Source organism: Spermophilus citellus (genome assembly GCF_964194105.1).
Source record: "Spermophilus citellus genome assembly, chromosome: 8".
In the NCBI taxonomy this organism is placed as follows: domain Eukaryota; kingdom Metazoa; phylum Chordata; class Mammalia; order Rodentia; family Sciuridae; genus Spermophilus; species Spermophilus citellus.
Window position 1 is genome coordinate 58,171,141 of NC_138189.1, and position 25,683 is coordinate 58,196,823.

General features: G+C 37.5%; 1 protein-coding gene across 1 annotated transcript in view; it reads left to right on the top strand.

Moving 5' to 3' along the window:
- LOC308654419 (alpha-fetoprotein-like) overlaps window positions 1-25,683 on the top strand; it is a gene marked incomplete at both ends in the record, with an annotated part of 41,815 nt that overhangs the window by 6,706 nt on the left and 9,426 nt on the right. The window contains 7 exons of the mRNA XM_081303798.1: window positions 2,591-2,688; window positions 3,643-3,772; window positions 8,114-8,328; window positions 9,326-9,458; window positions 11,512-11,609; window positions 14,417-14,555; window positions 16,103-16,329. Of these exons, the coding sequence (XP_081159924.1) occupies window positions 2,591-2,688; window positions 3,643-3,772; window positions 8,114-8,328; window positions 9,326-9,458; window positions 11,512-11,609; window positions 14,417-14,555; window positions 16,103-16,329 (1,040 nt within the window). The remainder of the gene's footprint in view (window positions 1-2,590; window positions 2,689-3,642; window positions 3,773-8,113; window positions 8,329-9,325; window positions 9,459-11,511; window positions 11,610-14,416; window positions 14,556-16,102; window positions 16,330-25,683) is intronic.

Genomic DNA, 25,683 nt, shown 5'->3' on the forward strand with positions numbered 1-25,683 from the left:
TTGCCATCTTTTTTTTTTCCTTATAAAATATCAAATGTATCTCCATGCAGTATCTCTGCCCTGGGTAAGTTTGGGCTTCCTCATAGCATAACAGCCTCAGGGCAGTTGGATGCTGACTTGTAGCTTAAGGCTTCAAGGCATTGCATAATGGATAAAGACCAAGTTGCTTGGTCCTTTGTATCTAGTGTCAGAAGTCATTTTTGCCATGCTCTACTGGTTGAAACACTATGAAACCTCACCCATTTGGAGGGGAACATATACCTACCTTACCTCTTGATGGGAGGATTGTTGAGATCTCTATGTAAGAACATGGGGTATGAGATGTTGTTTTAGCCACCTTTGGAAAATACATCTGACAAGCAACTTTGTTATGTGGCCTTTCCTCCTTCATTGTATAGATGTGAATCAGTAAGTAGTTCCATTGTAAAGGTATTTTTTTTTTTGCATTTTCACTAAAGGTTCTAAATATTAACATAAAGTGATCATCTTTATTTTACTGAAGGGATACTAGGTCAATTTTCCAAAAGTCATGCTAAAAATGAATATTAGTTTAGCAATTATTTTGATGAATTCCTCAAGATTAAATGCAGTGCCACGTTTTCCTTACTGTCTTCTTTGAACTTCTCATTGAGAAATTACCTAACTTCCTCTAAACCTCATATTTTAGAATAGGACAATTTTATTTCTCTTACTCAGCTTTTTCCTTGTCTATCAGAAACTAAATTAAATGATGTTTCTTGCATAGGCTAAGTACTCAATGATTGTAGCTGTTTTCCTTAAATCTATTTATATATATATATTTCCTATTTCCCTCCTCATTCTTCTCTTGGTAAACTCCAGTTAGGTCAGAAGTCTATTCCAAATTCCTAAGCAAGATAGCCATTTTTACTTCTTTTGGTTTCATATTAATTAAAAACCCAAAGCCAGTTATCATGCAGAGACATATCTCAATACCCAGCATTTCTGAAGGATGTCCCCCCCTCCCCCCATGGAGGTGAATTTTGTAAATAACTTGCATGTATTTACGTTTTAATTATAAAGTCTTTTATAATTAGATTTTTTCCAGGGGAGATTTGTCCTAAATTTCCCCGTGTTGTTAAACACAAGCAGGTGCTGTAAGTTAGCTAAGAAATCTTTCCCCCTCTTCCTCACTTGGTGATATTTATAGTGTGGCAACTGCTAGGACTTCTGTTCCTAGTAACTCTTGTTGCTTCCTTAGGGAAAGTTACACAATCAATTGTGTAAAACTTATGTCTATGATCGGAGAATGGGATCTATGAGTTAAAACTCTGTTATGTAAAAGTGGATGATCTTACTTATACTTGATTTTGAATGAGTGTATATAATAAATAATAATAAATAATAAATTATAATAAATAATAACAATCCATAATTGGCTATAAAATAAAATTAACTTGTATTTGATAATATTCAAGTCAAGCTATTATTATCATGATAGTTTTGTGGTTTGAATATTGCCTTTAAATACATTATTTGTCTTGTTTTTGAAAATATCACTGTAAGGCACAGTTACTCATAGGAAAAAATAATATATGGTCAATATAATGTTTTAAATGAAAACAAAACTTTTTGGAAAATTTTAAATATTCTATTTCTACCACATAGAGATGACAATTGGGGTATATTTTCTTTTAATAATAATAATGTCTTCTGTTCACCGATTTCCTCACAGATTTTATTTTAAACGTGGTTGCAATCACACTGAACATACAATTTTTATCAGAGCTTAAACATGCCTGTTTTTATTAGAAATATAAATTTCTCAAAAATAATGTGCCTTATTTAACTGTCACTCTGAAGTTGTGTTATTTTATTGTCTCAAAATTTTGCTATCATAACAAAGCATGCATGCATTTATTTTTGCATAATTATGTTTTTATTTATTCATGGAAATTTGTGATAGCTTCAAAAGTAGAAATCTGAGTAAAAGAATATCAACATTTGGCTGGGCATAGTGGCAACGGCTATAATCCAAGCTTCATGGGAGGTTCAGGCAAGAGGATTGCAAGTTCAAGGCCAGTCTGGGCAACTAAAAACCCTGTCTCAAAATTTTAAAAAGGGGCTGGGATGTAGCTGAGTAGGAATAAAAGCCTCTGCGTTCAATCTCCAGTACTGCAAAAACAAATCAAAACAAAAGAAGAACATGTGGAGGAGAAGTTAATTAATAGATATTGCAAACAAGGCACATTTTAGTTAAGCAGCATGAGACTTGTCCAGGATAGCAAGGTTAATAACTTTGATAAAAGCAAAATACAACTGTAAGACATTATTGAAATTTATTCTGGTGACTCTCCAAGTTTTTATTTGTTCACTTTCTTGTTTTCATTTATATTCCAAATGTTTGAGGTTCTGGGACAAGTGATCTCTAGGGAAGCAAGATTCTATTTCACAAGAAAATCCATGTTAATGCTTTTACATTTTGGCCTCTCTTAAGTATTCAGTGGAAGACTTTCTAATTTCGAGAAGATATATAATATTTATTTTTCTTTCCTTGGTTTTTTACTAATGCTGAGATTAATGTTTTCTGTTACTATCATATTTCTTTGATATACTGTTTCTCTATTTACAGCTAGAACCCATCAGAAAATACATTAGAGAAATATCTTTGAGACATCATCATTTATGTGAAATTGGGGTTAAATTCAACCACAAAGTAGCAAAAGCTGTGTAAGTTATCTGTGTGGATTTGTGGACTTTGTTGCTCTTTTGACTAAACTTGAAAAATCATTTACCCTCTCACTTAGCAGTGTCTGTCAATAGAAACCTGGCATCTTTCTCTAAACGTGTTACTTGCCTGTTCAAATAGAGCACACAAGGCTGTGGATGAAATTGCATAATACCCAACTGCCCCCACCGTCTCCTGCTTCAAGTTTTCCCATTTGCTTCAATCCCTTCATTTCTTCTTCAGTGAACCAAAGATTTTAACATTCAGATACAGGCATTTACTAAAAATTTCAGCCTGCTAAAGGTTAGAGGACAAAAGGTATTCTTTTCTTTTGGAAGATAGGAAAGATTTTGGCTCCAACACCATGTAAAATAGAAAAATCGAGGAGTGCTTTTGAGGGTGGAGATAGAGAATTTGATGCTGCTCAACTGCCTCCTTTCTGGTCCAGATGGCTTTTCTGTCCAAGTTAACCCATGAAGACAGGCATCTTTCTTACATTGCCTTCTTCCTTAATTTAGGACAACAGTGAACTTCCTGGGAGCTCAGTTATCCTTCCACGGAAAGACCAGAGAGATTTCAGGGAAGTTATTCCCTTGTCCACTGAAGTAAGGGCCCAGCCTCATAATCTCTGCTTTGATGTTGACAAGGTTTAAGTGGGAAGTCAGACATTTCCAAGCCTAGCTAGCCTTGCATTTCATTGCCTCGCTAAGCAACTCAAGTTCTTTAAGAGATCACTAAAATGATGAAAATTGCCATATTTTACATGATGTTTAATTGCTTGTTTCTGTGACTTGATCTCTGGCTGCTATCACTGAAGGAGTAGAATGCATTTGTAATGTTCTCTCTTCACATTTGCAAATACATTTCTCTTCTTTTGGTTACTTGATGAACTAGAACTAATTTTAGAAATGATAAAGTTCAAAATACTGTTTAAAATGTGTTATTTTTCTTTTCAGGGAATTGGTTCTGCTCACTAAAAAACAACCTAAATCTAATTTTTCTGAAATTGCCAAACTGACCACTGATGTTAAAAATCTGCATGAGACCTGCTGTGAAGGAAACACAGTTGCGTGTGCTCTTGGTAGGGTAAGAATCTTTTTCCTGAAACTCACTTTATTCTTTAAACAGCTTAGAATTCTTAAAATAATGATACAGTAATACAGTAATAATAATTGATCTAGAAAAATAAGGATGATTTCTCAATATTATCAGTAGAATGCTGTCTTCCTCCTCTCTGTTCCCAGCTCATGTAGTAATTTTTCTTCTCTCCTTTCTTTACTTTCTTACTTCTTTTATTTTAATTTACTTATATGCTTGTTTGTTTATTTCTGTGCTGCTGCTGGGGTTGAAATCCAGGGCCCCTCACACATGCTAGTCAAGGGCTCTACCACTGAAGTACACCCTCAGCCCCATTTCTTTATTATTATTATTAGGTTCTTTTTAGTTATACATGATAATAGAATCCATTTTAATAATAAAAGCATGGAATATGTCATGTTCTAGTTCAAACCCCATTACCTCTCCTTCCCCTTCCTTTCCCTACACCCTCATCCCTTCTCTATATTGATCTTTATGCCATTTGCCTACAGTTTTTTTTTAAAATTAATTTCTTGTGGATGCACTTGATGGTGGGATTCACTGTGGTGTATTCATGTATGTACATAGGAAAGTCATGTCAGATTCATTCCACTGTCTTTCCTATTCCCATCCTCCCCCCACTTTTCTTCAATCCCCTTTGTCTACACACTGACCTTCGATTCTCCAACACCCCCTCCACCTAGCGTGGGTTAGCTTCCACATATCAATGAAAACATTTGATCTTTGGTCTTTGGAGACTGACTTGGCTTGACAGTCTCCAGATCCATCCATTTATTGGCAAATGTTTTATGACTGATTAATACTCTATTGTGTAATACTCCATTTGATTTATTCATTCACTTATTGAAGGGCACCTGAGTTGGTTCGGTAGCTTTGCTCTTGAAAATTGTGCTACTATAAATATTGTATAAGAAGGTTTTCACTATTTTCTTGTAGAAATCATTGCATCCTACCATGTTATTTCACAGCATTATGTTACAAAGCAGTATGTCTATAATGAACATTAATATTAAGTGACATAAATTAATATAGTTTAATATTTTTTATATCAGCCAGTCAACACAATTCAGTTAGGTTCTCTCATTCCCTGACTTCATAGCACTATAGGAACAACTTTCTAAGATTATATAGTAATCACTTTTTTTTAAATTTGATAAACCATTTTATAGCATTTAGTTTGTACTAGGCTTTGTTCCTTGATCTTAAGAAATATCAATTCATTTAATTCCCATAGCCATATCAAGTATTATTTTTATACCCATTTTATAGATTAGAAAATTGAGATACAAAGAGATGAAGCAACTTGATAAAGTTGCAGAGCCAGGAAGTAGCAAAGTCAAGATAGCTCTGTCTTTAAGATTTTATCTGTCATTCAATGCAACAATTTATTCTTCCACAAAAGATGGTGGGAAAAGTTTTTCATCTTAGAATGTCTATATTCTTACAGTTGCATTCATCAAAATTTTTCTCTTTTTTTACTACCCTTTAAAAATTGATATTCTAGACAGATGTGTTAGTGGCTTTATGTTATTTAATTTTTTGTGTACTGGGGATTGAACCCACAGGGTGCTTAACCACTGAGTCACATTTCTAGCCCTTTTATTTTTTATTTTGTGACAGGGTCTTGCTAAGTTGCTGAGACTAGTCTTGAACTTGTGATACTTCTATCTCACCCTCCTGGATCACTGGGATCACAGGCATGTGCCACAATATCAGCTGACCTTTCTTTTTCTTACCCTATAAGTTCTGCTACAGATATTGTTGTCCAGTAAATGATTCAGTCTCCTTTTCCACAGTCCAGGGTGGTTGCTGGGCCATGAACTGTATTTCCTGCCTGTCTCAAAACTAGTTTTCTTCAGAGGTGGTCTATGCCTTTTCTAGGTCTGACCCATAGAAACCTCCTGGCTATATTCTACAATCCCCCCAATACCTGGTAGATTTTAATGCTGAAGGCTACATTGGAAGGCACAGGTTGGTTATGGCAAAGCCTCTGTCAGCCAACTTCCCAGAACTACTGCTAGAGGACATATACCTTTCCTCCCTGCTGGGACTTTTGGAGAGAGATGACCTTGTGTTTGTTGAGCCACTGAGAGCATGGTGCTTGCTTGATTGAGGCACACTTTCTCTGAAGCACACTTGACTTGTAATTTAGTTTCAACTAAAGTTACTACTCTCAGATTTGTACCTTCATTCTATTCTTTTTTCCTGAGTCATTAGTTTATACCCCCAACTTGTTAGAGGAAATCTCCTCCTAGATGCCTCATAGATGCCTTACATCATCTTAAACTCTATATATCCATAGCAAATTCTTTGGCTTCCTTTTTTAAAACATTTTTTTTTAGTTGTAGATAGATACACTACCTTTTTAAAATTTATTTGTATTTTTTAGTGTGGTCCTGAGGATCAAACCCAGTGCCTCACATGTAACCCTGGCCCTCTTTGGCTCCCCCCCCACCTTTTTTTTGAAGTCCATCGACTTTATTGATCTAAAAAACTTGACAAGGACAGTGACTGCTATGTCAAAAAGGTGACAAAGGGCATCAAACCAACCAGAGGTGAAGGTGGGGATGAGGGAAGAGGCCAGGAATCTAATCAGAAAGGCTGGTTAATGGTTTCCATGGAACTGGCAGGGAAAGAAAGGGAGTTGCATACCAGAGCAAAAATTCCAAAAAGATTGAAATGGTGAGGGGAGAGAACTCCCAAAGACAACAGCAATCTTTTCTTTTGTGGAGGACAAGGAGCCCCCACTCAGCTGCAAACTCTGGAGACTTGATAATGGGGCTGGGGATGGAGGGCCCCCCAGAGAACATAACAAGACGGCACCCAAAGCAGTCCTGGGACTGCTTACATTGGCGCTCCATGTGTCCTTCAGCCATTCCTGGAAGAGATCTTCATCTTTCTTTATCACCAGAAATTGACCAAGGATGACATATTCTTCCAGCTTCTTGCCCAGGTCTTCGCCAATCCAAGTCAGGCTCCTCACTGGCTTTCCCCCATAGGCTCTGCCACAAGGTGTCCATGCTTTTGGGAGGTTGTCATCTTTTTTTTTTTTTTTTTTAAAGAGAGAGTGAGAGAGGGGGGGAGAGAGAGAGAGAGAGAGAGAGAGAGAGAGAGAGAGAGAGAGAGAGAGAGAATTTTTAATATTTATTTTTTAGTTCTCGGCGGACACAACATCTTTGTTGGTATGTGGTGCTGAGGATCGAACCCGGGCCGCATGCATGCCAGGCGAGCGCGCTACCGCTTGAGCCACATCCCCAGCCCAGAGGTTGTCATCTTGATGGAGCTTAATAGGCAGCTTGGGCTCCCTGAACAGATGCTCTCATTACTCAACCCTTGGCTTCCCTTTTGTAATCACACTCCTCAAACCTGATAGTTCCCCTGAATATCAGTTTCAGTAAATTATACTATCATCAACCTTATCCCATATTATATCCTAGGTTATTTTTCCTCACTCCCCTTTAATTCTTATTTATTGTTTATTAAAATATTTCACATTCTACTGTCCGATCACTGATTTGATTCACCCATCATCATTCCTTGACAAAATTTTCTCAATAACTTCCAAACACCCTCCATTTATTCCATTTCCCAAATATGTCATGCTTTTATACTTTTAAGATTCTTTATATATAAAGATAAATAATTCCAGAATTCTTTTCCTGTTCACTTGCTTCAAATTAATTTCTATTTGTCTTTCAATCCTCAAATCATTGAAGATCTTCATTGTGACATCCCTCCAGTCTGAACTCCCAATCTCTCTTTTTGCTTCCAAAGAAGCATGTGTGTACTTCTCTTACAACATCTAACATTATAATGTATTAGGATTGTTATTTAATTATTTGACTCTCCAGCCAGATTGCAAATTCCTTAGATGCAGAGACTAGTTTATTTATATACACACCCAATTATTTGGATGCATATATAAGTAAACATGTAAGTGTGATAGTAATATAGAATGTATACAATAAAGGAAAAATTGTGATGTGACTCAGGGACAAAATGCTCCCTAAATTGGAATCTCTCAAAAAGAATCACAATAGAAAGACAGTCAAATTTTTCATTTGTGTTTTTCTGGGGCTAAACATAGAAACAATAATAAAGTCTGTCTCATATGTTCTTTGCTAGATGTTAAAAAGAGCTGTGACAATTGAGTAAGTTCAAGTAGGTGGGTATGTCTTTCTAAAATGAGTAACTATAAATGACCTTTTTGGCCTACAGATAAAGCCCTCTAAGGTACCAATTTTCCCCCTGGTTTTCTACTAATAACAATAAAAAATAAGTTCGGAATGAAGCCATCAAAAAAGTCCCCCTCCTGTCTCTGTTTTATAGAGCTATCTTATGAACTACACCTGCTCTACACAGGCTGCCCTATCCAGCAAGATCACTCAGTGCTGTGAACTTCCAGCGCCATTCCGAGGGGAATGCATTATCAACGCAGGAAATGAGGACAAACCTGACCTTTCATCCCTGCCACTCAGCAGGTTTACAGAACACCGATTTGTATGCGAACGATTCACTGACAACCAAGATGACTTTCTACAAGAGTAATATAGCTTTTTTTTTAAAAAAAAAAAAAAACTGAATCTTTTTTTTTTAAAGAAAGAGAGAGAGAGAGAGAGAGAGAGAGAGAGAGAGAGAGAGAGAGAGAGAGAATTTTTTTTAATATTTATTTTTTAGTTTTTCGGCGGACACAACATCTTTGTATGTAGTGCTGAGGATAGAACCTGGGCCGCATGCATGCCAGGCGAGCGCACTACTGCTTGAGCCACATCCCCAGCCCAGTAATATAGCTTTTTGTAAAATCTAAAGGATGGAATATATATATATATATATATATATATATATATATATATATATATATATGGATTCTGTAGACGAGGTTGCAAATTTGAATCATGATGGGGCCCAGTTGGTGATGGAACTGAGTAGCCAAGTGAGAGCTTTGGGCAAAAAGGAAATGCTTTGTGGATTCCAAAGTTGGCAGCGGCTATTCAGGTCCAGTCAGACAGTTATGTGGGAATGTGGGTTTGGGATGTTGAGTCTACTGCATTGGAAGAAGCTAAAAATCTTTTGATTTTTTGAAGATCGACTACTAATATAGGAATTTCAAAAACAAAAACACCCAGTGTTTGCAAGCTTTACTCTTAGGGACTAGAGATGAGAAAAAGCTTCGGATTATTTTATGTACATGGCCAACTCTTCCAGTTAATATCCACTATCAAATCCATGGTGTAGTATTTAAAGATTAGAGAATAGGGTTATTAACATTTTCGGTGTCCATTCAGAAGTACATGTTATTTTGTGCAAAAGGCAAACTGATTTCAATACATAGTATCAAGATGATATTGCTATGTAGTTGAAATATTTTCAAAGTCACTTTGGGAAGCAATGGAAAATTGGAGTTTTCCTCAAAGTCCATTGTAAAATGACCTTAACTGAATGTCCAAAATTGTATTTTATACTGGCTAATAAAATTAGATGCCACTATCTGAATGTACCCATTAAAAAATTAAAACTTCCAATATATTTTACATGATACAGGTTTCTCTATGAATTTTCAAGAAGACATCCAGAGTTGGCAGTTCCAGTGATTTTAAGAGTAGAAGCAAAATATAAAAATTTATTGGAAAAATGTTGTAAATTAGAAAAACCTTTGGAATGCTATAGTCATGCGGTAAATTTTTTCTTTTCCTTTTCTTTTTTTTTTTTAAATGTGTTTCTCATCAGTGATTACAAACAGGAAAAATTCCAGTGCTGTTAATAGTGCCATATTTTTGTAAGATGATTATAAATGTTCTAGCTAATTGCAAGCACTAACATCTTACCTTAGTAACTCTGGGTGAGTCATTGCCTTACAGACTGTGTTTCCAGAAACCTCAGCAATCTTAAGTGTCTATAGATGTATGCTCAGCACAGTAGCAGGTAGCTTGAGAGTGCATCCCATTTGAGTATGAGTAGTTTACCTCTTACGGAGCCCTAGAAGATATTCCCTTTCCAAGCCAGAAACCTTACTGTTCACAGGTAGAAGCTCTTGTGCATTTGATATGGAAAAGCTGGCGGCCTAAAAATCTTCTCATCAGCCTATCAGTTATCTTTGAGTTAAGATAGGGTAGTTATGGATTTTTTTTTATTTTGCTCAATGCCTTACACATTAATAGAGGTCTAGGGTTGTGTGTAAAAAGGGCCATCTTGTCCTGCCTGGCCTCAAGCAATCACACCTGAGACTTCACTGTTCTCAGAAGGATAGGGAAGATGATTTAGTCTCCTGTATGGAAACACCCATCTCATTGCATCACTGTTAGTTTTTCACAATGATTACTATGACTATAGCAACTTGAAGGAGCATGGATGTTTAGAATTTACAAACAGCTTTACAACGAGTGTCCTATTTGATCTTCACTATAGCCTGGCATGATAAGTAATGCCTGAATTACCAAGCACACTTTATAGAGAAGAGTAGAAGAGTTGTTTTAGTCTTTGTGTGTGTGTGTGTGTGTGTGTGTGTCTGTGTGTGTGTGTGTGTAACTAAAAGACCTGACAAAAACAATTAGGAGAGGAAAAGTTTATTGGGGGGTCCATGGCTTCAAAGATCTAAACCCATAGATGGTTGACATGGTTGCTCTGGACCCGAGGTGAGGCAGAACATCATATCAGAAGGATGTGGTGGAATAAAACTGTTCAGGACATGGTTCCACAAGAAAGCAGAGAAAGAGAGCTTCCCTCACCATGGACAAAATGTAAACTTCAAGGGCACAACCCCCAGTGAACCCCCTCCTCTAATCACTCCCTACCTGCCTACAGTTACCACTCAGTTAATATCTATTAGGGGATTAATGTATTGATTAGGTTAAAGCTCTCATAATCCAATTGTTTCACCTCTAAACTTTCTTGCATTGTCCCACACATGAGCTTTGGGGGGGGACAATTAATACCTAAACCATAACAAGAGTACTGATTTCAGAAGATTCAAATGATTTGCTTGGTATCACACAGGTAGTAGAGACAGTGCTAAGAATAAAATCTAGGTCAACTCCTTGCAAAATTGGGTGGAAATTTTACTGAACAAGGACTGCTTTTTAGGATAAGGTGGATTAGATCTGACTAGTAAGGTGATCATTTTTTCTACCAAAGAGTTCAGCCTGCAGGATCATTAGTATCTTCTCATTAGAATATTATTTTCATGGTTCAAGAATTCTTTGAATTTGCCATTACCTCTGAAAATTACATCTAGTTCAATTTGATGTGTATTTATGTAATGTTCACAGCCTGAACATGACTTTTTTATTAAACCATGACTTCTTAACACATATGTATATTTCTGTACGTATATATCCATATCTGTGCTGCTTATATAAAAAGGCTATATTATTAAAATAACCAGTAGACACACATGCACAGACCAAACATAAATCTATCAACTTCTCTGCATTCCTCTCTTTGGCTTGATGAATGATTTGCCTTGTGTTTGTAGAACACAGCAGTTAAGCCCACAAATGAGTTTATATCATGGGAATCCAGATATCAATCTTGCTGTCCCACTTTTTTGCCACAAAATATATGGTGATTTTTCTTTCAGTAAAATGTGAGCTTTAAGATTTGTGAACTCACTAATGAAGATCTGGGTTTAGGGAAACATTTATATTATACTATTAGAAATGTGTTTGCAATCTCAGCTGCAGATAAATGTTTGCAACCATATGTAAACACTACTTATTTCTGTTTTTCAGGAAGTGCTGTTCCAAAGAGTGATACGAGAAAGCCATGATCATGTGAAAAATTACTGTGATTTACATGAAAAATTGGGAGATAGTAACTTCCATGACAGGTATGCCTCTAAGATATTCAGATTTGTGTTTGTTAGTGACTGGTGGTCTAGGGCTCTCCTCTGTTCATTCTTGACACTGAGAATTGCTTCAATCTCCCAGGTTGAAGAAAAATAGAAGGAAATGCATTAGGAGAGAAGAAGGGGGTTATGGGGAGGAAGAAGGGGAAGGCAAGGGCATGTACTGAAGAATGAAATTGATCAAAGTATGTTATATGCATGTTTAAATGTCCTACAATGAAACCCACAATTATATATGATTAATTTGCATGAATAAAAATTACATAGGAAAAAAACCCTTCAGAATTAACTTGCCCGTTGCTTTGTTAAGATAGATGTCTATGGAACTTTGGGTATTTCCACGTTGGCTTTCCAGGCCAGCTCCTCAGATGCCAGTCAATGTCCATAGGTTAGGGAACAAAGGAGGCCCTACTGTCCCCTTGAAATCTCACAGAGGTCTCTTCCTTACATTTGAATGTTTAGTTTGAGTCAAGTGATTTTTGAGTCAAGGCTGCAACAGAAATCTAATCCAGGGTCCCTTTGTAACAGTTTTAAGTCAGGTTCATCAAGCAAATTTAGTATTTTCATCACTACCAAGAGATAAACATTATCAGTTATTTGCCAAAGATAATATGTGTACAGAAAGCCTGGGAAATCTCACTGTATCTCAAAGATTAAGTTGTCACAAAACAAAAGCCAATTTTTAGGAATCTTTGAGACCTTACTGTAATAGTCTATTAAGAAGTAGAGTATTGAAGAAAACTTCAGTTTGATATAGTGTCTCATAATACTGAGCTTAAATTAAATGTCCAGAATAATGGATCACAAAAAATAGTTTTCTGATTCATCTAGAAAGAATTTCTTGGCTTATTACTTTTCTTTTTACATTGTGTTCAGTTGCTAATGAAGGATTAGATTGTGATTTTCAAGTTTTGGAATAAATCAAAATGCAGAGAAATGTGTTAAAATATAGACCCCACATCCAGAGTTTCTGATTCTGTAAGTCTGGAGTGGGCCTGAGTATTTGCATTGCTATCAGATGCTTAGGGATGCTGATACTGGTGGTCTAGGGCTCCCCTCTGATCACCACATGATTAGATTGTTGGTTTCCTTGGATGTTATATAAACCACACTCTTCTCCAACTCCATTCATTACAAATGCAGTAACTGATTCTAATTCTTTGTTGTCTTCAGCACCTAGTTCTTTAGAGTCTCTTTAAAATCTCTCTCCATCTCTTTTGATTCCATCCAACACTCTCTTAATTCAGGCCTGGTTTTCTTTCACCTGGAATGTCAGAATTTGGAATTCTTTATTCCCTCACTTTACCTCTTGCCCATCCCCAATCCATTCTTTATGTCTTAAAACCAATGTAAATCTGATTTTATAACCAAATTTTTTTTTCTCTCCCACATCTCTCTGTCTTGCACTTTGTCCCCAAACCCCCAATCAAATAAAACCAAACCAAACCATAGTCAGTGACTTCATGACTGCCATTCCTCTTCACCCGACTCCCTCAGAGTCCTCGTCAGATCTCAGTTCAGAAGTCATTTCCTTAGGGCCACCTGTCTGAGTTCCCTGAGATGAGATTAGATGCCATCTTTTGTGCACTGTTGGGAAATATAATTAAAAACAAAATCTCCCAACCCAGAAAACCTCTCTTCAATGGTAGTGGAAAAATGAACTAGTGGGTTTTTAAAATTGAATAAATATAAAATCAAAATGTGATGTGCATCACAGGCCATCCAATGGAGAGATTGTAAAGACAGAAGGAAATCTCACTCCACGAATACAGCCAGGCAGACACAACCCATTGCATACATGTTTTCATAAAAACAATAACTAGTCTTCAAGTGAGAGGATTTTACAGTACCATTTGTCACACATAGTTCATCCTAACTTTATCTGCTAATTGGGATGACCATTTGTGTTAACTATGTGACTTCATCCAGAGATAAAACAAAACCAAAAATGACAACAAAACAACAGCAACAAAAATAAACTTTTTAACTTCTTATATCTTAAAAAGAGGGAGTACTTTTGCAACTTAGAGTAAAGCTCCTACCTTCTCACAAAAACTGGGAGATGGGGGTGCTATCTCTCATGTTTGCATTTCAAAAGGATGGTTCCTGGGTCCTTGAGAAAGATGTTTCTGGGTCATAAAGCTGGAAAAAGCTGTTTCTAGTTTGAAAAAAAAATTGCATGAGTTTCAAAGAGAGGTGAAAATACAAAATAAAGTGTTCTAAAATAAAGACACTAAGAAAAAGGAAGGAGGATAATTCTTCCTGTGTTTTCAATAGGATTTGATCCTCTTATTTTTAATTTCTTGTTCATCTTGACAGAACCTACAGTACTATGTACTTTCCACAGATTGAATATACTTGTCCCGTCTCCCTCACTAGGGTGTGAGTCCCTGGACCACAGGGGCTGCTTCCTATGGTTACTGTACCCTCTATTCCTACACATGGCAGAGGATCACTAAAGGCTTTATAGTTTCTGCATATATTTGTTTCAGAAGCTGTTTACTCTAGGTCTGATTTCACAGCCATCTAAGTTAGCTGTCACAGTGTCCCTGATAAGGAGAAAAAAAAAAGGTGGTTTTTGAGTGGAGCAGTGCATGAGGCAGGAACAGACCTCCAGGTATATTCAATATGGCGCTGGTCCAATGGAAGGACAAAAGGGATACAATTAAACTCAATTTAATATCTTGTTCCTTCTCAATCAGAGATCATGTCAGCTATTTGGGAAAACTCTGTAGAATTGATGTTTGGGTGTGTAACCATTGCTAGTAAGAGCAAATTGATTCTTTTAGGCTCATGGTCCTTTACACCAAGAAAGCTCCACAACTATCTGCTCAAGAATTGGTTATGTTCACAAAGAAGATGGCAGCTGCAGCCTCCAGATGCTGCCCACAAAGTGATGGGCAACAGTTTGTCTGTATTGAGGACTCAGTAAGTTCTTGAGAGTTCTAATTTGTAATCCCCACCAATCCATCTCACTTTTGTGGACATCCACAAACTGTCAATGGAGCCTCATAATTTTGTTCTCAGGGGACATTCTTGAAGGTAAGCTAATGCTAATTGTCTTCAGCTATCAATAGGATAACCTCCCTAACTTCTGGGCATGTTAGATTCACAAAGTTTTTCCCTGGATCATATCTCAAGGTCTATTGCTCGGATATTTAAGCACTAAAGTGATTTTGTCAGAAATTTCAAAAATAGTTTCTTAGACTAACTCATTCTAATCATACAAGTATTAAATTTATGGGAATCCATATGTATTCAATTACAATGAACAGTGTCTTTTTAACAGTAGAAATAATTGGTATAACTAGGCTACCCTTTTTCCTATGTGAAAAGGCTGAATTATGATATGAGTAATCATATCCTAGAATCAGAGGGAAAATAGATGGTCTTGAGAGATATTTCCTTCAGGCTATAGGAATCATGACAAATTATTTCTTCCTCACAATGGATACAATTCCTCCAGGGAGCAGATACTCAAGTCTCTGAGATTTAGCATCTGGGTCTCTAGCAGTATTTTCTTAACAGTCCTGAATTCTTGTTTGGTAATAACTTTCTCTGCTCTGTGTCCATGGTGGATCACATTCTCTACAAGTGGTCTTTATTTTGATGAAGCATACTTGCCACAATTGTAGATTGAAAAATTATTACTTAGCCCTGCCTTCCTTTATAAAAAACTTTTTTTTTTTTTAAATTGAGTCATGCCTACCTTGGGGAACTCTTCTGATTAGACTTGTTTATTCCTAAAATCTAGTTTTGGGGCAATATCTTTGTTTACTTCTAAAATGGGTAAACTCATACATTAAATTTATTGATTTTAATTATTTCATCCTCACATATGTACAGGACAGAGAATTTGGGTAGTCAGCATACTCTGTGGGGCCTATAGGCATTCGGGTAAGTATGGGTGTCTGAGAACCACATGGGGAGTAAGGCAAGGTGACAGGTCTAAAACTGTCAAGAAAATGTCGACAATCAACATAGGATTCCAGAAGTTCTTTCATTATTCAGTCAGCAAATATTCATAGAGCATCTACTGTGTGCCAAGTTCTGTGGTTGGTTACATATGTCCAATTATTTAAAAAAGGAAGAAATTGGATTTGAGCTTTAACTGCAGTTACCAATCTTGCATCTAAGTCAAGTTAGCAATAGTGTTGACTTGAGGCTTGATTCTAATTTGGTGGAGCATAAGAAATTCCTGCTCTAATTAAAACTGGTCTGTCCACTCGATTGGGAAGGAACCTGAAAATGGGGTCCAGCGGAACTCAATTTGAAGATGACAGGAGGAGGAAGAATAAGGCTAGGAATAAGGCTGCACCTGGCAATCTTCTGTTTTCCCACACAGTGAAATCCAGGTGGAATTAGCAGAAACTAGAATTTGAAAATACTTAAATGTAATCTTATGTTCTATGGGCAAAAAAAAAAAGCAATAACCATAAACTTTATCACTCTTAATTTAATTTCCTCTGGGAAAGGCAAAGCTAATTCTTGGAGCTCTGTGCAGAAGACATGAGGTTGAGCCTATCAATGCTGGTGTGGGTCACTGCTGTGACAACTCATATGCCTTCAGGAAGCCATGTTTTGATGATCTGCCAGTAGACGGAACTTATGTTTCTCCATCTTTACCTTGTGACCAAGTCATCATCCTTAAAGGGGACTTGTGCAAAGCTCAGGAGAAGGAACTCCAAATTGAAAAGCAAAAGTAAGGATGCTTGCTTACTTTTTTTTTTTTTTTTTTTTTTTTTTTTTTTTTTTTTTTGCTAGCAACAAGAGAGCTGATACAAAGAAATTTAAACTGAGTACAGATCTAACTATTGCATAATGAACAGAGCAGCAAAATGTTGTATTAGAAGTCAAGTGAAATTAAGAATATTCAGCAATTTAACAATTATGACTACCATGCCTGTTACCCTTACTTGATTAGTTAATGAGATGGAAGCAAACTGATCAGAAATATCAACAGAGACGTACATTAATGTGTTTTTCCTAAAATGTGAACTTTGGAACATTCGTCTTATAAGGTGTTGCATGCAAAGAGGTTTCTGTTGTCAGGTTCAGGTAAGTTTGGAAATAATTATTTCCTTTCTCCTTTTGGAAAGTAATCTTCTCTATCAAAAATGGAAGCCAGAGAAGTCCTGTAATAAAGTAAACTGCTTGGCTTGTTCTTATTAAGAATCTTTTGGGTTGGGGATGTGACTCAGTGGTAGAACACTTGCCTAGCACATGTGAGACTCTGGATTCAATTCCTTGCACTGCCTCCTGCCAAAAAGAAAAAAGAAAAAAAAAAGAAAGAAAAGAAAAGAAAAAGAAAAAGAATCATTTGGGCCATAGGACCTTCAATTTTGAGGACCTATATTATGGGAAAGTACTTGAACTGTTCCATTGGAATGATGGATATTACCTCAACAGTATGTCTTTATTTACTACCACTTTCAATGCTATTATTAGGATTGCCTGAGTCTGTTTTGAAGAACAGTTTTGGGGCAATTTGTTGAAGTTGCCAGCTGGGAGACAATGTAACGCCTATGAATACAACTCCCTGAATCCTTGGTTTCCCTCTTTTTCCTTGTTTAATGGAGTGCCTTGTATCAGATAATGCTCTGTAGTGACTTATTATAAGAATACAAAATATCACTAGGCATTCTCAGTACAGGAAATAAACATTTAAATGCCAAAAATCTTTTCTATAAAGATATAAAGTCAGTTAAATTATTATGAAAATGGGAGGAATTTTAGATATTAGTTTCCCAACCCCAAGTTTAGGAAATCCTTCTAAAACACTGTTTAGTTCATCTATAAATATATTCAGTGATGGGAAAACAGCCTATTTTATCTTTAGATATGTTAAGTTACTGGAAACTTCATCTTTTTTTGTTGCTATTGTTAAATAGAAATGTTTCCTTGTCACTTCCTACAAAATTTGTGCCTTTGAAGCTACACTACATATAGCCAGTGTAAAGACACTATACCCCCATGCAGTATTGTAAGGACAGATCTTTATTGTTTGACAATCAACTAGGGATGAGGCAGGATTTATACTTAGGTGGATTTCTAAGGGGAACCTGAGAGGAATGATATACTATGGGAAATACATATGCATGTGTAGGTGTAAGTATTATGTGAAAACATTTACACATTAGAAAAGTTTACGAATAAGTGATTTTGCAAAGTGCTATTGCTGTTACCAATATTAAAAAGCCTACTGATTGGAAATGCTGCCAGCAGAATGCACTCTGTCAACATTTGAGCAGGATTTCCCAGTGGGTGCTCTATATTTAAGAAGGCTTCTGGATTAAGTCAGCAAAAGAACTGAATCCAAAACTCTTACCTACTCCCTCTTTTATAGCATCTATTAAAATAGTTATTTCACTGTGCTGTTCTTATTTCCCCTCCACTACTACACTCCATTATCAAGTTTGCCCCTCATCCCTTACTCACAGATGTATCATTTAGTTTTGCAGCATAACAAATGAAAATGTAATGACTTAAAAATGCTCACAAATCTATAGGTTGATTGGAAGAGTCTACTGATCTGGGCTAGCCTGGGCCATTTTCGTCAAGGTTTGCTCCTGTGTTTGCAGTTAGCCGGGGGCTGGCTGGCTCTGTATGGCCTCAGCTAAGATGGTTGGTTGTCTCTGCTGCATGGGGACCCCTGCCATTTGACAGGCCAATGCAGCTTCTTTATAAGGTAGATGGGAGAAATGGCAAGTGTAGAGACCCCATGAGGCCCAGATTTGGAATTGAGCAATGTCAGTTCTGCTGGAAGGTTGGTCACAAGGCCAGCCCAGCTGAGGGAGTGTGGAAATAGATTTTTTTTTCTTGATAAGACGAATTAAAAAGTCACATTGTAAAGGATATGGACACAGGCAAAGCTAGACAATTGGGTACCGTTTTGCAATCAACCTGTCACATGTGCATCATTGATGTAGTTGTTAAGATTACAAAAAATAATAAATGGCAAGATAATAGTAGAAAACATGACAATTAACTGGGTCTGAAGTCATTGAAAATGAGGGGGCATGACCAGGCTTTCTCTATGTGAAAGAAATAGGGATAGGGGATGAATGAAAAGTTCAATGACATATACTTCCTAGTAGCTGTGGCTTTCAAAAGAGGATAAAGGAGAGATCTGTTGGAAGCGATAAAAGGGATTCAAGTGCTAAAGTCAGTAGTACTCATAGAAAAATAGCCTCCTATTTTATTTATTATTGCTATTGTTATTTTTATAAACAATAGATTTGCTGCAACATGCTCTGGCTCATTTTATTGAATTTAAAGAATTAATGCATTTCAAAAATATCAAAAATACATCATAATGAGTCTTAGAACTATAGTATGATAATGATTGCTCAAAACTCTAAGGTATGAGCCCACCATCTGCCTGACATCCAGTGGCAACAATGAGAGAAACCCTATGGCATCTGGGAGAGATGCATGAGGTTTAGAATATAAGGAGTTTATGCAGATTAATCACCAAGTGAGGGAATCAGAGCAGGTTTGACTGTAGCCACTTTCTCCATCTAGAAGTGCTTACATAACCATGGGGCAAAGTCACTACATGGAGAGAAAGAATAAGTTGTGTCCATGATTCAAGGCTCCACCCTGAAAAATATTCTCCTCTTAAGAAAATTTGGAGTAAGCTCTATCATCAGGGAGCCAATGTCTTGTATAGAGGGAGAAAGAGAAGTTCAGAGAAAAGGTGGATATGGGGGAGTTTTCTAAGAGAAAGCCCAAGTCCTGAGAAGACAGAGGGAGACTTAGGGAGAGCCGGGAGGCAGGAGATGGGTCAGATTAGGGATGTGGAAAGCATCAGTGTGAAGGTGGAACATCTGGAAGATGAGATTTCTGAGCATTACTAGGGTATGCCATGATGGGTATAGCCTTGCCAGTCATCCCTGCAATTCATTCAACCTCATGGCGTGCATGTTACTCTTGCTACTGAGAGTAGAGATGATTAAGATCTCACAGGCAGCCTGCAGGCACTTCCCCTGTTTCCATCTCACATAGATAGATGGAATGGAACACTGACTATCAGTTCCTAGAGACATTTTATTTATTTATTTATTTATTTTGCTGCTGCTGACATAGAAGCATCTTTCTTAGTTATGCATGTCTCTAACCCCACCTCATTCTGAGCCCAGAGTCAAGAAATTTCCATGGGCCATATATTCTCCTTGGAGTGACTCTATAGGTGATGGAGCCCAGGTTAGAGGCCCCTGTTGGGATCTACCAGAAGTGACTGTTAGAGGAAACACCAAAGATTCCCATTTCCCTAAACCAGTAGGATGCACCCAAAGCACCCCCTCCAATGTGGGGTAGTTCTGTTACAGTGCCACCCACCCTTTCTGCCCTCCTTCAGGAGAAAGCAGGCTCTGGTCCTCATTGCTCTGTTTCTCCCAAGATCATCAGAAGTAGCAGCTTATTTCTGATTTATTTACTTTAAGACTCATTCTGTCAAAGCAGTCTAAATATTATTAGTCCAAAAATATCACCTTGCTGAGTGAGACAGGTGTTCATTACCTTGGGAGTGAACACATTCTCCTGGTCAGCAAGTACAAGGTTGTTACTTTTTCTGTCTTTTTGCAGTACTTGCTATTCATAGACCAGCTGACCCTGAAGTCCTTTCATTTCCCAAGGTGAACTGGTCACAAACTAAATCTTAGAGCTTTTCACTAAGTACCCAAAGACCTTTGTAAAATGTAGTTCATCATTCTTTATCCCAGGATTGAGGTGAGAATCCATTTCATTTCCAGAGAGGAGGTTTTGTTTGCTTCCTCTTGTGACCATTCCTTGAACACAAATAGGCACATGTCATGATGTCATCTCATTAAATCCTTACCATAAATTTATGACGTAGATAATATTTTATTTGTTTTAATTATAAAGAAACTGGGACTGAGAAGGCAAAAATTCCTGCTATGACATTATGCAGGAGATCCACAGGTAATTGAGCTGGGGTGGGAACTCAAGCTATCTAGCTCAAAACATTTAAGCCTAACTCCCAGCATCAAGCTGTTAGTGTGCCCCAAATCCAGGGCTTATAATACCGAGCACTAGAATTTTAAAAACCTGAAGTTATTCACATAAAGGCTAGACAATAGCGCAAAATACTAGGAAGCATTTTTGTTCCAGTAAATGCACTGAGTTCTCTTTATGGAGAAAACGGGAGCATAGAGACAGTTAATGAAGGGGTTTATGGAATTTTCTGGGAAGATTCATTCTGGGAGTCAAATGTCAGCCTGAAAAAAAATTGTCTAAGTTTCCCTGATAGTGGCAAGGGCTTTCTCACTGCTCTCAGCCTGTATAACTCTGGCTTACCATCACAGCACAGATCCACAGAATAGTAAAAACAAGTGAAGGGACTCCTAGAGTAGAAAGAAAAAAATCAGCAAGATGGTAAAGAGAAAGCAGAAGTTGAGATCATGGAAAAGTTTGAAGAGTATGATAGAGAAAACAAAAAAGGAAGTATAAATTCAAAGTAAAATAATTTAAAATGCAATTAAGAAAAAATATTGAGCCGAAATGTTGAGTGTAGATGGTAACTAAAAGTAGAATAAGGTTTAAATGAAATGATGGATAGTTTAATGAAAATTAAATACCATAGAAATGAAAAGCTGAAAACAAGTTGCTAATATTATGGGTCAAGAATATATGTCAAGATTTTAAAAAGTAAATAATAAAGAGCTAAAGTGTTGGAAAGATTAGGGCAAATAATTTTACATAAAGGCATTCAGGTGGTATGTAAAGAGACAGGGCGGGGAGGGCATAGGAGAGGTAAAACAACTGCACGTGAGTCACACCGTGTGCAACACAGTTGTTGGGGTGAGGGTCCAGCTCCTGAGAAGCACAGAGTTGCCGGGTCCTGAATCCCATTCCCAGACCCACTGCCTGGACCACATTTTTCTTGACTATTCTCAAGCGGTGGCGGGCCAAGGAGGAACTCAGCCGCTGTGCTCGTCGTCCCTCTGCTGGTCGCTCTGTGGAAGTGCATCCAGAAACTAGCTGACCTGCAGGGAAAGCAAGCAGAGCAGCTAGCTAGGTGTGACTCGGGGGCAGGCTGAGAGACAAGAGTGGAGGGGTCCAGGGTGGGGGGCAAATCACGAGGGCATTTGGGATCCTTCAGACTGTGAGAAAAGAGAAGGCGACTGTATGACACGGATACTTGGTACCTCTCCTGTTAGGGTTCCCTGTTCTCAATGAATCAACAACTCAATTCCTGAGGGCACTGTAAAGAAACTCACCCGGAACTTGCTGAAAAAATAAATGAATACATAGGAGAGAAACTGTGACAATGTACCAACTTACTGTGAGGATAAGGGAGGAAGGAGACCATGGTTGGAACAAGTGATAATTTAACATTATGCAAGTTGTGTTATGTTATTTATTGTTATTTTTATTCATTGCTATTATTTTCTTTGCACTATTTATTGAATACACTCAGTGTGCCAGGTACCATGCTCAAACCTTTAATATATTATTTTTGGTTCTCACAAAACCCTTGCAGTATCCATGCTCAGATTTTCTTTTTATAGAATAGGGTCAGAAAGGTTAAGTGTCTTATCCACCATCTCACCAAACAATAAGTGGAAGACCAAACCAGAACTTGTGACCTTTCATGATCTTAGAAGAAAAGAGAAATCCAGGTTTTACAGGAACGAGCAGAAAATGCTGTCCCCATCTTATATCAACTTTGGGTCCTTACAGTACTCAATCCCCTTTACCAGACCACAGAAATCTAAATCAGGTGTTTAGAAATACGATCATCCCACTGTGTAAGCCAGCAAGGTCTACAATTTGATTTTAGGTACCCAGGATCCTTGGTTTCTGTAATCTGGGACTTAAGCTACACTATTTTTTTTAATGGGTTGGACAGTGCACTTTAATACCTCAAGCATTACTATTTCTCTAAGAAAACATATTCCACAAAAAAATCCACCAAATTCCAGTGGAAAGTAGTTTGTATTGTCATGTTAAATAATCAAATAAACACTGGTAATTGTCATTCAAGGATAGAATAACTCACTTGACTATATATCCTAACTATACAGACTTGAATTTTATAGAGACACAAACAAGCACTGTGGGTTTTTTCAAGGGAAGGGGGTCAAATTTAGTTCTGCTTTAGAACAAAAATTGACTATGTATAGAACAGTTGGATAGAAAAATATTCTCCTAGTTCTTTAAAAACTTTTGATTTCTTTTATCATTAAAGTAATATACAATCACTTAGAAAACTCAGAAAAAATAGAGAGAAGAAAATAATAATAATTTAATTCCAATATAGCAGATACATATTATAAATATATGTATAGCATGGGAACAAACAATATCATATGTACAAGCACACACTCCCAAACTTGCTTTCTATCCATCTTTCATTCTAGATGATTAATAATGCAGGTTTGCAGGCTCCTGCTAGTATCTGTTTATGCTGAATTTCAGTGACAGAAATTATCCTCAGAATCTTGGGAGGAAGAATTCTCCAGGCATGCTGTCTACCGTGATACCATGGGGAAAGACATCCTCTCCAGCACTGCTGACTCCTGTTCAGTTGCAGTCTGGATCCCTGGACTAGCAAAGAGGCATATGTTTTGTTGTAAGGGGAAGAGTCGACCTCTCCCTGACCACTTTCCCTTTCAGAGGAAGCTTGCCAGTGCTGCTTGTGTGTTAATGGTTTGCAGGACTTGAATGAAAGTGCTTTCTTGGTATTTTTTTGAAGTCTGACTCAGAAATGAGTGTCTGCAGACCTGGCTGAGGAACCACAACTTTACAGACTTCACTCACCAAGGCTGTCTTACTGGGTGGAAGTCTGAGCCTGGTTTCTTATCTCAGGAAGAGTTCTCCAATGAGCATTGGTCGTTCCCCCATGCTGGTGGCTTCTGGGTGAGGCTCACCCCACCAGTCTGTTATGGAGTCTGAAACCACTGCTACAAAAGCAAAGTGGAGATGACATAGGACCTTTTTTTTTTTTAGGAGACAACTGAAAGTACAACATGAACTAACATATATAAAGTGATTAGCACATTGCCTGAAGCACAGTAAATGTAGTACATACTAATATACCAAGAGATGTTGGCTATAGCCACTATTTTAAATATAGCTTGTCAAAATGTTATCATGTATGCATTTTGTCACTATTCTTTAAAATAGCATTTTAATAAATCTATAATATTCCACAGTATGAATTTAACCATTTCCTATTGTTGAATATGAAGATTGTCTTCACCTTCTATATTGAATTGTTACAAAGAAAAACTTGGGCATAAATCTGTTCCCATATCTGATTTCTCTAGATTTCTAGGACTTGGAATTAGAGGCAAACCTGGACTTAGTTAATGGCCTCACTTCTTTTTGCACTGTTTTGCTGAGTGCACCACTTATGTGCTTCTCAGACCGGCCTCACCTTGTGGTAACTTCTGGAAGAATCAGGGGCTGTGCTTCCTATTATGCTGCTGTTTAGTTCTGTTTATACTCAGGTGTGGGTAGGGTGTGGGGGTGGTGGGAATGGGAGAGGGTGACGCTGCAATAAGAATATCAAAGTGGCCTGTCCCTGGGCTGCCACATTAAGCTGGAAGTCTGCTTTTATCGTTTCCATGGAGGTCTGCGAGCTGTGTTTGTGGGAGCTGTGGGCACTGCTTCTGTAGACTAAATCCTGAACTGAAGTGGCTGGTTGGCTTCATCTGTTTCCACTTTGCTTCCAGTGCCTGTTTGTCCTGTGGTGACCCTGCTTTCTGCTGCCCAGGGCCTGCTCTGGTACCACATATACTTTGTTGTTGATGGCTACGAGGTCAGCCACGGGTGGGTGGTGTCTCCCTCCTGGAGTTAAGTGCCTCAGTGACTGGCCTTGCTGCCTAAGGGGAGACAGCTGAGAGAAGAAAAGGGTGTGCTGGGACCCTTGTCACTGGGGTGGAGTGAAACTGACCACCCCTTCCCCTGCTGCTAGTCACTCTTCCCCATCATCTCCAGTCAATGACAACTGTCACAAACTATATTTGTCACCTGTATCTGCCATTCCAGGCAAACCAAAGTTTTCTGCCTTGTAATGGAAGTACCCATGTAATATCCTAAAGCCTAAAATATTTACTACCTGAAAGAGTTTGGTGATCTCTGATTTAGACTGAAATAGAAAATTCATACCCTATTTGAATCAAATGTATGATATATGATATGTCAAGATCATTGTAATGTTTTGAGCAACCAATAAAAAAAAAGAAATAGTATACTGAGAACTTTGAGATATTTTTCTTTCATTTATAGCACAGATAAAGCCACTTAGTATTGTCAATGTGAATTTGAAAATGAAGACTTAAGTAAATGTGTTGAGTTAGCTGTATAATATCGATCAATGTACATTCTTCCTATTGTTCGTGCCTCATTTTCCTTTTTTTAATGTTTTCTTGCTCTGAAACAGTGAAAGACGGGGTAGGGGAGGGGGGAGGGGGGAGGAGGGGAGGGGGGAGGGAGGGAAAGAGGTTTTCTGTAAGCATAAGCAACACTAGTAGCAGAAGATTTGAATGCCTATTAAATAGGGAGACAGAAACGAGATTACAATGTTGAATGTTCAAGATATTAAAACACCGTTGTTTATAGTTGTGGGGGGGAATTCTGTGGGGAAAATCTGAGATGATGAATCATTGAAGTTTGAAATTAACTTGTTGGTCTTATCATTAATAACATATAAGGCATCCTCAATTTCTATGTGTATTGTACTTGTAATTTGCTTGAAAATTTATTTATTTGTTTGTTTGTTTATTTTTGCGGAACTGGAGATTGAGTCCAGGGCCTCACATGTGCTAGGCAAATGTCCTACTACTGAGTTGCATCCCCAGCTCTTGGAATTTAATTGTTTGGAATGCACAAAAAGTATAGGAAAAACTTCAATTCACTATGTACTATCCATATGCAATCAAACAGCAGAAAACAAAGGTGTTTACCTAATAATAATTATAATAAAGAATTAAATTTAACATCATGGTTGTACTGAGGAGGCATGCTTGTAGAAAGTTTGCTCTGTAAACATAAAGATAGCAATGGCCATTGTGAAGGCAGTGAGGCT